The sequence below is a fragment of the Aquarana catesbeiana genome, linkage group LG09 (genome assembly GCF_042186555.1).
Source record: "Aquarana catesbeiana isolate 2022-GZ linkage group LG09, ASM4218655v1, whole genome shotgun sequence".
In the NCBI taxonomy this organism is placed as follows: Eukaryota; Metazoa; Chordata; class Amphibia; order Anura; family Ranidae; genus Aquarana; species Aquarana catesbeiana.
The window spans coordinates 317,204,441-317,217,463 of NC_133332.1; the positions used below are offsets into that span (position 1 = coordinate 317,204,441).

Sequence of the window (13,023 nt, forward strand, 5' to 3'; positions counted from 1 at the left end):
CTTGCGCTCCTCCACCTTCCGTTTGAGGATGTCCCACAGATAATCAATAGGGTTTAGGTCTGGAGACATTCTTGGCCAGTCCATCACCTTTACCCTCAGCTTCTTTAGCAAGGCAGTGGTCATCTTGGAGGTGTGTTTGGGGTGGTTATCATGTTGGAATACTGCCCTGCGGTCCAGTCTCTGAAGGGAGGGGATCATGCTCTGCTTCAGTATGTCACAGTACATGTTGGCATTCATGGTTCCCTCAATGATCTGTAGCTCCCCAGTGCCGGCAGCACTCATGCAGCCCCAGACCATGACACTCCCACCACCATGCTTGACTGTAGACAAGACACACTTGGCTTTGTCCTCCTCACCTGGTTGCCCTCCACACACGCTTGTCACCATCTGAACCAAATAAGATTATCTTGGTCTCATCAGACCACAGGACAGTAATCCATGTCCTTAGTCTGCTTGTCTTCAGCAACCTGTTTGTGGACTTTCTTGTGCATCATCTTTAGAAGAGGCTTCCTTCTGGGACGACAGCCATGCAGACCAATTTGATGCAGTGTGAGGCGTATGGTCTGAGCACTGACAGGCTGACCCCCCACCCCTACAACCTCTGCAGCAATGCTGGCAGCACTCATACGTCTATTTCCCAAAGACAACCTCTGGATATGACGCTGAGCACGTGACCTCAACTTCTTTGGTGGACCATGGCGAGGCCTGTTCTGAGAGGAACCTGTCCTGTTATACCGCTGTATGGTCTTGCCCACCGTGCTGCAGCTCAGTTTCAGGGTCTCGGCAATCTTCTTATAGCCTAGATCATCTTTATGTAGAGCAACAATTGTTTTTTTTTAGATCCTCAGAGAGTTCTTTGCCATAAGGTGCCATGTTGAACTTCCAGTCACCAGTATGAGAGAGTGAGAGCGATAACACCAAATTTAACACACCTGCTCCCCATTCACACCTGAGACCTTGTAACACTAACGAGTCACATGACACCGGGGGGAGGGAAAATGGCTAATTGGCCCCAATTTGGACATTTTCACTTAGGGGTGTACTGACTTTTGTTGCCAGCGGTTTAGACATTAATAGCTGTGTGTTGAGTTATTTTGAGGGGACAGCAAATTTACACTGTTATACAAGCTGTACACTCACTACTTTACATTGTAGACAAGTGTCATTTCTTCAGTGTTGTCACATGAAAAGATAGAAGAAAAGATTTACACAAATGTGAGGGGTGTACTTACTTTTGTGAGATACTGTATATACTACAGCATCTATCTATCCTATTTTCTTTCTTTCTCTGTTTCTTTTGTTCTTTTCTATCTATTTATTCATATCTAATATGATCTGTGTACTATATTATATGTCATCTATCTATCTATCCTCTAATAATCTATGTAGTGGGGTGCACATAATTAAAACAAATCTAACACTCTTATGTTTCAGTAATTTATAGAGTTTTTTTGTTTTGTTTTGTCTGTTGAAGGTTCTTATCGTTACATCTTATGCTCTGCATGTATATATATACGATATCTCGGGGTTTGCACAGTGCTGTATATAGATATGGGGACTGTCCATACCATGTCCCGGCTTCTTACAGGGGGTGATCCAGGGAGGAATGTGGGGACGTGGGATGATTTTTTTTGGCCTCCGTGGTCTGTGTTGGTGTTTTTGGAGACCTTTTGCAGGATAAGGATCTATAGGGGAGATGATACATATTATGGACTATATTCAGGAAAAAGAAAGAAACGGATTGGCAGAGCTCAGGGGTCAATAGTAATTAACACAGAGTGCTAGGTATCAGTGGTATGTAATACAGAGTGCAGGGGTCAGTGGTATGTAATACAGAGTGCAGGGGTCAGTGGTATGTAATGCAGAGTGCTAGGTATCAGTGGTATATAATGCAGAGTGCAGGGGTCAGTGGTATGTAATGCAGAGTGCTAGGTATCAGTGGTATATAATGCAGAGTGCAGGGGTCAGTGGTATGTAATGCAGAGTGCAGTGGTATGTAACACAGAGTACAGGGATCAGTGGTATGTAATGCAGAGTGCTAGGTATCAGTGGTATATAATGCAGAGTGCAGGGGTCAGTGGTATGTAACGCAGAGTGCTAGGTATCAGTGGTATATAATGCAGAGTGCAGGGGTCAGTGGTATGTAACACAGAGTGCAGGGGTCAGTGGTATGTAATGCCGAGTGCATTGGTATGTAACACAGAGTACAGGGATCAGTGGTATGTAACACAGAGTGCAGGTGTCAGTGGTATGTAATGCAGAGGTCAGTATACTGTAATGCAGAGTGCAGATATAAGTGGTACGCAATACAGAGTGCAGGGGTCAGTGGTATGTAATGCAGAGTGCAAAGATCAGTGGTAAGTTATGTAGAATTCAGTGGTCAGTAGTAAGGCATAGTTCAGAGGTCAGTAGTAAGCAACACAGAGTGCAGGGTCAGTAGAAAGTAACACAGAGCCCAGAAGTCCTTAGTAGGTAATACATAGTTTAGAGGTCAGTTTAGAGGTCATTAGTGTGTAATGCAGAATGCAGGGGTTAGTAGTATGTAACACAGAGTGCAAGGGTCTGGAGTAAGTAACGCAGAATTTAGAGGTAAATAGTAAATGATACAGATTGCAGAGGTCAGTAGTAAGTAATGCAAAGTGTAAAGGGCAGTATTGCGTAATGCAGAGTTCAGTGGTCTGTAATATGTAATGCAGAAGTCAGTGGTCAGTTGTAAGTAACACAGAGTGCAGAGGTCAATAGTATGTAATGCACAGTTCAGGGGTCGGTAGATTGCAGGGATCAGTAGTAAGTAATGCATATTGCAGGAATCAGTAGTAAGTAATGCAGCATGCAGAGGACAGTAGTGTGTAATGCAGATTGCAGGGATCAGTAATAAGTAATGCATAGTGCAGAGGTCAGTAGTATATAATACAGATTGCAGGGATCAGTAGTAAGTAATGCAGAGTGCAGGGGTCAGTAGTAAGTATTGTACTGTGTAGAGGTCAGTAGTAAGTATTTTACTGTGCAGAGGTCAGTAGTATGTAATGCACTGTGCAGAGGTCAGTAGTTTGTATCGCAGAGGTCAGTAGAAGGTATCGCAAAGTGCAGAGGTCCGTAGTATTTATTGCAGTGTACAGGGGTCAGTAGTATGTATCACAGTGTACAGGGGTCAGTAGTATGTATCACAGTGTACAGGGGTCAGTAGTATGTATCACGGTGTACAGGGGTCAGTAGTTTGTATCGCGGTGTACAGGGGTCAGTAGTTTGTATCGCGGTGTACAGGGGTCAGTAGTATGTATCGCAGTGTACAGAGGTCAGTAGTTTGTATCGCAGAGTGCAGAGGTCAGTAGTATGTATTGCAGAGTGCAGAGGTCAGTAGTTTGTATTGCAGTGTACAGGGGTCAGTAGTTTCTATTGCAGTGTACAGGGGTCAGTAGTTTGTATCGCAGTGTGCAGGGGTCAGTAGTATGTATTGCATAGTGCAGAGGTCAGTAGTTTGTATTGCAGTGTACAGGGGTCAGTAGTATGTATTGCAGAGTGCAGAGGTCAGTAGTTTGTATTGCAGTGTACAGGGGTCAGTAGTTTCTATTGCAGTGTACAGGGGTCAGTAGTTTGTATCGCAGTGTGCAGGGGTCAGTAGTATGTATTGCAGAGTGCAGAGGTCAGTAGTTTGTATCGTAGTGTACAGAGGTCAGTAGTATGTATTACAGTGTACAGGGGTCAGTAGTTTCTATTGCAGTGTACAGGGGTTAGTAGTTTCTATTGCAGTGTACAGGGGTCAGTAGTTTCTATTGCAGTGTACAGGGGTCAGTAGTATGTATTGCAGAGTGCAAAGGTCAGTAGTATGTATTGCAGAGTAAAGAGGTCAGTAGTTTGTATCGCAGTGTATAGGGGTCAGTAGTATGTATTGCAGTGCACAGGGGTCAGTAGTATATATCACAGAGTGCAGAGGTCAGTAGTACGTAATGCAGAGTGCAGAGCTCAGAATCAATTGACACATATTTCCACCCATAAGCAAAATACCCCTCTTCCAGTACAAACATCTGTCTCCCCTGAGCACAACCCCCCCCTTTGTAAAATTCATTTCTTGAACCTCTGATGTAGGGGTGCCAAGCAGAGTGAGGGAAGTCCTCCTGAATCTCCCTTTGGCTGTGTTGTATGAAGTCAGGCCCGAGGAGGAGCCTGGGACTTCCCTTGGTTCTGCACTGATCTAAGGTGTGAGTGGAGGCACAGTGGGGTCATGATCTACCCATCACATGGCCGCAATCAACGGGTAGATCACGATTGACCGGATGGTACTTTAAGCTCATTATAGGTAACGAACTGCCACCTTCTGCATAAAAACTAATTGACGTTATTATAAATACACTTATTTCCAATTACAAATGCAGAGTTTTTGCTCATTTTCTCTCCAGGAGTCTCTTTCTTCAGCACGTGTTTTGTTTCGGATGCAAATCTCGGGCGAGAGTCACAGTAGTTTTCAATGGGAAATTGGTGTAAATCCCAACTGTTGCTGTTTGTCTAATTCTTTCAGTAAAGCCAAGCTATAGGATATACAGAGTGCTACACACATGCACACACTACCTAACCTTCCTAGGGAATGAACACTGACAATGGGCTGTATGCTATAGGTATAAACTAAGGTCACTTCACTTCTGTTATACTTGGTCTGCGATTTCCATAGCAAACAGGACTAAGTGCATCTCAAGCAATTGCAGGAAACCGGGTTCCTGGTATTGTTTCTCTCTTGTAGTTTGGCTTCGTGTATCATCCTCTCTATCAGAGTCATTCTTGGGTTCTATTGAGTCCCTTCTAGCAGAGTCCTTTCTTGATGTTGTGAAGTTTAGCAGAGTCCTTCCTTGTTGTTTGCGAGTCTGTATGCTATAGGGATGAGCTAAGGTCACTTCGTTTCTGTGATACCTGGTCTGCCATTTCCATAGCAAACAGGACTAAGTGCATCTCAATGGTATTATTTCTCTCTTGTAGTGTGGTTTCTTGTTTTATCCCCTCTGGCAGAATCCTTCTTTGGTTCTGTGGAGTCTCCTTTAGCAGAGTCCTTGCTAAATTTTGTAGCGACCCCTCTAGTAGAGTCCTTTCTTGATTTTGTGGATTCCCCTCTGGTAGCGTCCTTCCTTGGTCTTGTAAAGTCCCCTCTAGCACAGTCTTTCCTTGCTTTTGTGGAGTCCTCTCTGGCAGAGTCCTTCCATGGTCTTGTGGATTCCCCTCTGGCAGAGTCCTTCTTAGGTCTTGTAGATTCCCCTCTCACAGAGTCCTTCCATTGTCTTGTGGAGTCCCATGTGGTAGAGCCCTTCCCTGGTCTTGTGGAGTACCCTCTGGCACAGTCCCCCTTTGGTTCTGTGGCTCTCCTCTGGCAGAGTCCTTCCTTGGTCTTGTGGCTCCCCTCTAGCAATAGCCTTCCTTGGTGTTGTGGAGTCCCCTCTAGCATAGTCCTTTTTTTGTTCTTGTGGAATCTCCTCTGGCAGAGTCCTTCCTTGGTCTTGTGGAATCTCCTCTAGCAGAGTCCTTCCTTGGTCTTGTGGAATCTTCTCTAGCAGAGTCGTTCCTTGGACTTGTGGATTTCCACTGGCAGAGTTATTCCTTGGTCTTGTAGATTCGTCTCTGGCAGAGTTCTTTCATGGGCTTGCGGATTCCCCTCTTGCAGAGACCTTCCTTAGTTTTGTAGATTCCCTTCTTGCAGAGTCTTTCCTTGGTCTTGTAGATTCCCCTTGTGCAGAGTCCTTCCTTGGTTTTGTAGATTCCCTTCTCGCAGGGATGGTGGGAGCCCCTCATAATGGGCACAGCAGGTGTACAGACCCGGGAACTCAGTACAGGGGTGGCGGAAACTTCTCATAATGGGGACAGCAAGTGTACAGACCCCGGAACTCAGTACAGGGATGTTGGGAACTCCTCATAATGGGCACAGCGGGTGTACAGACCCGGGAACTCAGCACAGGGATGGTGGGAACTCCTCATAATGGGCACAGCAGGTGTACAGACCCGGGAACTCAGTACAGGGGTGGCGGAAACTCCTCATAATGGGCACAGCAAGTGTACAGACCCCGGAACTCAGTACAGGGATGTTGGGAACTCCTCATAATGGGCACAGCGGGTGTACAGACCCCGGAACTCAGTACAGGGATGGTGGGAACCCCTCATAATGGGCAAAGCAGGTATACAGACCCAGGAACTCAGCTCAGGGATGGTGGAAACCCCTCATAATGGGCACAGCGGGTGTACAGACCCGGGAACTCAGCACAGGGATGGTGGGAACCCCTCATAATGGGCACAGCAGGTGTACAGACCCCGGAACTCAGTACAGGGATGTTGGGAACTCCTCATAATGGGCACAGCGGGTGTACAGACCCGGGAACTCAGCACAGGGATGGTGGGAACCCCTCATAATGGGCACAGCGGGTGTACAGACCCGGGAACTCAGCACAGGGATGATGAGAACCCCTCATAATGGGCACAGCGGGTGTACAGACTCAGGAACTCAGCACAGGGATGGTGAGAACCCCTCATAATGGGCACAGCGGGTGTACAGACCCGGGAACTCAGCACAGGGATGGTGAGAACCCCTCATAATGGGCACAGCGGGTGTACAGACCCGGGAACTCAGCACAGGGATGGTGGGAACCCCTCATAATGGGCACAGCGGGTGTACAGACTCAGGAACTCAGCACAGGGATGGTGAGAACCCCTCATAATGGGCACAGCGGGTGTACAGACCCGGGAACTCAGCACAGGGATGGTGGGAACCCCTCATAATGGGCACAGCGGGTGTACAGACCCGGGAACTCAGCACAGGGATGGTGGGAACCCCTCATAATGGGCACAGCGGGTGTACAGACCCGGGAACTCAGCACAGGGATGGTGGGAACCCCTCATAATAGGCACAGCGGGTGTACAGACCCGGGAACTCAGTACAGGGATGTTGGGAACCCCTCATAATGGGCACAGCGGGTGTACAGACCCGGGAACTCAGTACAGGGATGTTGGGAACCCCTCATAATGGGCACAGCGGGTGTACAGACCCAGGCACTCAGTACAGGGATGGTGGGAACTCCTCATAATGGGCACAGCGGGTGTACAGACTCAGGAACTCAGCACAGGGATGGTGAGAACCCCTCATAATGGGCACAGAGGGTGTACAGACCCGGGAACTCAGCACAGGGATGGTGGGAACCCCTCATAATGGGCACAGCGGGTGTACAGACCCGGGAACTCAGCACAGGGATGGTGGGAACCCCCCATAATGGGCACAGCGGGTGTACAGACCCAGGAACTCAGCACAGGGATGGTGGGAACCCCTAATAATGGGCACAGCAGGTGTACAGACACAGGAACTCAGCACAGGGATGGTGGGAACCCCTCATAATGGGCACAGCAGGTGTACAGACCCGGGAACTCAGCACAGGGATGGTGGGAATCCCTCATAATGGGAACAGCGGGTGTACAGACCCGGGAACTCAGCACAGGGATGGTGGGAACCCCTGTGCAAGACTGAAGGAAAGGCTGGAGGTCAGATTTAAGTGACCCTTTAAATAAATGAATGCCCATTATTTTATTATAGCCTCCTCCCCCCTCAGACCTTAAAGGGGCCCTGCACTGCTATCTGTGACTCCATTTTTGCCCTCTGCCGACGCTCGGACCTGTTCATCCTCACACCCCGGGTTACACTGTAATCCTCTTTACTGTTGGAAATGGCCGACGCTCTAAAAATAATCCTCGGTCTCTGCGGAGATTCGGGAGGTCACAATCTGGATTACCACCAGAATAAATCCTGCCCAGGCTGCCCAGTGTGAACTGGCATGCAGAGAGAGCGTAGGCACAGCACGCCGCTCCCCCTGCCCCCCATCCCCCGCTCGCTGGGAATTCGCACGCAGACGAGGACACATTGCTCTGCAGACTCCTGCTCCTACCTTTTAATGCAGAACATCATCCGCCTTCATTAACACGAAGAAGGCAGAAATGTGCGAGATCTGCTCAGCAAGGATAGCGCTTTGCCTTTAATCGCCCGCCCATTACTTATTAAAGGGCCGGTACTGCGAAAAATGTTGTAAGAACAGCAAGATGGTGACCTTTTAATGACAGTATTTAGCATATCGATTTTTTTTTCTTTTTTATTTCACATTCATATATTGCTCTACACTCCTACGGGCCAAGCTGTCCAGAAAAAATAACAGTGAAGGGGGTTGGGGTAAGCTATGGCTCTGTACAGTCACCATTTATGGTTTAAAGCTGAACTCTGGGCAGAAAAACCCTCCATACAAATATATTCTTTAATAGTCACAAAAGATAGAAATGCACCAAATGGCTTTGCAAACCCAGATATTACTTTGTAAAAGTAGCAGTGACATCATCAATATGCTGTACATAGCCTGTGCAGAGCTGTGGGAGGGACCTAGCAGGCTCCACCCTTTACAGGCTGGCTGCGGAAAACTACAGGAGGGGGGCGGAGACAAGACCAGTCACTCTGCACAAGGAGAGAGAGAGAGCAGAGCTGTGGGAGGAGCTCAGCAGACTCCACCCACTACAGGCTCCCTGCAAAAAAACGACAGAAGGGGGCGGAGACAAGACCAGTCACTCTGCACTAACAGAAAGAGCAGAGCTGTGGGAGGGGCTTAGCAGGATCTGCCTACTACAGGCTGGCCGTGGACGAATACAGAAGGGGCGGAGACAAGACCAGTCACTATGCTCAAGGAGAGAGGGCAGCAGAGACTGGTCTTTAGTTTCGGAAGCTCCTGCGCAGTGCAGACAGCAGAGCTGTGGGAGGGGCCAAAACAGGCTCCACCCACTACAAGCGGCCTGCTGAAAACCACAGGAGGGGGCGGAGACAAGACCAATCACCCTGCACAAGGAGAGAGAGCAGAGCTGTGGGAGGAGCCAAAACAGGCTACACCCACTATAGGCTGCCTGCAGAAAACTACAGGAGGGGGTGGAGACAAGACAATTCACCCTGCACAAAAAAAAGAGACCAGGGCTGTGGGAGGAGCCAAATCTGGCTCCACCCACTATAGGCTGTTTTATGCTGGACTATACCACAGCTTTGGGACACCAGGGGGTGTATTTATGAAAAATATGCATACCTGGTTATCCATCGAAATTGCATATAAATTTGTTCGAATGTTCTGATTGAGAATGTGTGAAACCACCGCATTAAGGCCACTAGATAGCACTGAATATCATAATAAAACCATAGGCTTCTCAGCTCCATCTAGTGGCCAGGATGTGGTATTTTCCACATTCGCACTTTTGAACTGCAGAGAGTATAGTCAGAGAACACTTAGTTTTGCCCCATTAGCACAAAAAGAGTTTTGATGGTCGAACAACTATGCTATATTTTTTTTTTTTTTTTTTTTACAAATATACCCCCAAAAGTAAGAAATATACATGGCTCTTTGTATTTAGAGAATATTTTTTAGAGTTAAAGCCCAACTCCAGGTTCTAAAGCCCCACCCCAGACTTTAAAAAAAAAAATGTACTTCCAGGAGAAGGTTAGTCATGTGATGAGCCGCGTCCTTCCTGTTCTCCAACCTTGGAGGTGGGCGGTCCTCCTTGCTGCAGAGACGGTGCACACGTTGTGACATGTGAGCGCCATTCTGTGCAGCATTGTTCTGCGAACCCAGGGAGGGGTCCATATGGATCTAAGACAGAGAATATACTATCTGGGTATAAGTCTATTCCGATGGTCCTCAAACTCTGGCCCGGGGCCCGGATGTGGCCCTTTGCTTACTTTTATCTAGCCCTTGGGGCACTATTCTTCCCACCGACACCAACAAATGGGCACGTGTCCTCCTATTGACACCAATAATTGGGTATATGTCCTTCCAATGATACCAAAAAAGGGGCACAATTCTTCCCACTAACACCAATAGTGGGGCACAATTCTTCCCACTAACACCAATAGTGGGGCACTATTCCTTCCGCTGACACCAACAGTTGGTCATATGTCTTCCCACTGACACCAATAAAGGGGCACAATTCCTCCTAATTCCACCAATTATGGGGCTCTTTTCCTACCACTGACACCAATGAAGGGGCACTATTCCTCCCAATGACACCAACAATGGGGCAAAATTCTTCCCACTAACACCAACGATGGGGCACTATTCCTTCCACTGACACCAACAGTTGGTCATATGTCCTCCCACTGACACCAATGAAGGGGCACAATTCCTCCTAATAACACCAATTGACCAATGAAGGGGCTCTATTCTTACCACTGACACCAACGAATGAGGCATTGTTTACTCTCACTGACACCAGAACATTCTCTACTCCTACTGGCCTCAGTCCGGCCCCCTCCACAGAGTCCAAAGGACGGTATACTTGCCCTTTGTTTTAAAAGTTTTGGCGACCCCTGGTCTATTCCAATAAGAATTAGGATAAAGAAGGGAGCCAACATGTTTCGGGGGCCTCAAAATTGGCCTCATCAGGGCGCAAAAAATGGGGAATGATGTATACTGGATAGAATGATCCATATAGATCTAAGATCAAGAATTAGCCGTCCAGGTATGAATTTATTCCAATAAGAATTATGATAAAAGAGGGAGCCAATGTGTTTCAGGGGCCTAAAAATCACCCTCCTTCATCAGGAACCGAAAAATGGGGGAATGATGTATACTGGGTAGAATGATCCATGTGGATCTAAGACCAAGAATAACCCATGAGGCCATATCCAAATAGTACCACAAAGTGCATTGTGTATGTGGCCATATTTGGATAATTTTGGATATTCGGATAAGGCCTCGTGGCCATATTAAGGTCAATGATGTCACCAGCAATCCAAACCAAAGGGGAGGAGATGCTGGTGACTTTGTTGACTTTTGGTGACTGACACGGCCATAGTTGGTCAATGGCATTCCCTGGCCACAGCTGATTAGGCAAATAGCTTCCTATTACGTGACAGCCTCCTGCGGGGAACCTTAGCTCATCACTAGTCTTTAGGTAACGGTGGAGAAGAATAATACCATCATATGAAAAAAATGTTGAATTAACCTCTTAACTTCTGTGTTATTTGTATGCGCAGTGGCAAAGAGGGGTGAAGGGTTTAAAGTCTGCATGTTGCACTTATGTGTCCATGTGTCCACTGTCAGTGGAGCATAGCTGGGGGCCAGGGGTGGATCTTGGTCAAGCCTTCAGGTTAGTGGACAACCCAAAGACCCCCTCATCGTAACACTTTTGCTGACTGTCATCTTATTTATGTTGAAGGGATTATTTGGTTTATTTTTATGTTTCTCTTTAAATAAAGGGCTGATGTTGCCAATTTTACATCCATATGGCTCAGTCCAATACCACCAGGGTCCCGTCTGTTGGTATGGTTCTTCTATTTGGTCGGTTGTTGAGGGTTCAGGTAGGGGTTTGGCCTTTTGGATATAGTCGTAAAGTACTTACTTTGGAAAGGTCCTCAAGTCGGTGGAGCACAGCTGGGGGGCCAGGGGTGGACCTTCGTCAAGCTCAAGTTATTGGACAGCCCAAAGACCACCTCCTCGTAACATTTGCTGAGTGTAGTCATCTTATTTAGGTTTAAGGGGTAAGGGTTGGCATGGCCAATTTTGCTCCTAGCAAAGTGACCGAGCTGTGATTATTAACCCCTTTCTGCCTAGACCTGGGCTATTAAGCCCCAGGGGGCGGGAAGGTCTGTCTGATCACATGACCACTGTCATTGGTTCTCACAGTGGTCACATGATCAGGTGGCAGTCCCGTCACCTCCTGGTCTCTAGTAATGATCGGGAGCTGAGGGGACGGCACTCGATCAGGTGACCACTGTGATAGCCAATTACAGTGGTCATGTGATCAGACAGACCCCCCCCCCCTTCCTCCCCCCCGGGTGTAATATCCCAGGTAAAGGGACACCAGGGCTGGGCAGGAAGGGATTAATAACCACAATAGGGTGTATATCTATTCTGCATGCATTAATCATCTACAGTTATCAGAATACAATATTGATATAACAGTCATGATATACACCCCTGGTTATTAACCCCTCAATTTCTTTGCTCTGTGGGGTTCCAGTGTGAACACAGGATGCAATCCTAAGTATTTATTAAGCAGATCATTCAAGAAGCTGCCAGCTCTGGAGCGTACCCAGCAGCTCAAATTATGCCACCCACTCCTCAGCGACATTTGGCAACACAAGAGGTTGACATGTTTTATCTGCGATTCATTTACATATGATTTGTATAACGCTCTAGTTCGGATTAAATGCTGCATTAAAGTAAACCGGACAAGAACTTGAGGTATTCAAGGTAGCTGTATGACGAAACATGCAAAAAAAAGAGACGGGTTTCACTAAAAACAACCTCAAAAGGGTGTATTTATAACAAAAAAAAAAAAAAAGTTTCATAGCAATTAACCCAGCGAATGTTTCGTTACTCTTTAAATAAAGGGCTGGGGTGGCCAATTTTACATCCGTGTTGCTCAGTCCAATACCAAACTGTGACCGATCTGTTGGTATGGTGTTTCTGAATTCTTCCAAATGACCACACCCTTGGCTGAACCCTCAAGGATTGGCCAAATAGAAGCACAAATGGGTCACTGTTTGGTATTGGACTAAGCAACATGGATGTAAAATTGGCTACCCCAGCGAAACGTTTGCTGGTTAATTGCTATGAAACTTTTTTTTTTATATAAATACACCCTTTTCATGTGTTTTTTAGTAAAATTGGCCACACCAACCCTTTATTTAACAAGTAACCATTCATAAAACAAATAACCACTCCAACACAAATAAGATGACAACAGTCGGCAAGTGTTATGAGGAGGGGGTCTTTGGGTTGTCCACTAACCTAAAGGCTTGACCAAGATCCACCCCTGGACCCCAGCTGTCCTCCACTGACTTGAGGACCTTTCTAAATAAGGTACTTTATGACTTCCTCCAAAAGGCCAAGCCCTTGGCTGAACCCCCAGTGAACAGCCAAATAGTAGCACCATACCAACAGATGGAAAGCTGGTGGTATTGGACTGAGCAAAATGGATATGAAATTGGTTGCACCATCCCTTTTGGACTCAGCAATATGAATGTAAAATTGGCCATGC

The 13,023-nt window shown here is 47.0% G+C and overlaps 1 protein-coding gene across 1 annotated transcript in view; it reads left to right on the forward strand.

Annotated features, from left to right (window-relative positions):
• The first annotated feature begins 10,457 nt into the window (after window positions 1-10,457).
• The window catches only part of SYP (synaptophysin), a 40,943-nt gene continuing 38,377 nt past the window's right edge, over window positions 10,458-13,023 (forward strand). The window contains exon 1 of the mRNA XM_073600990.1: window positions 10,458-10,497. Coding sequence (XP_073457091.1) covers window positions 10,458-10,497 — 40 coding nt within the window. The remainder of the gene's footprint in view (window positions 10,498-13,023) is intronic.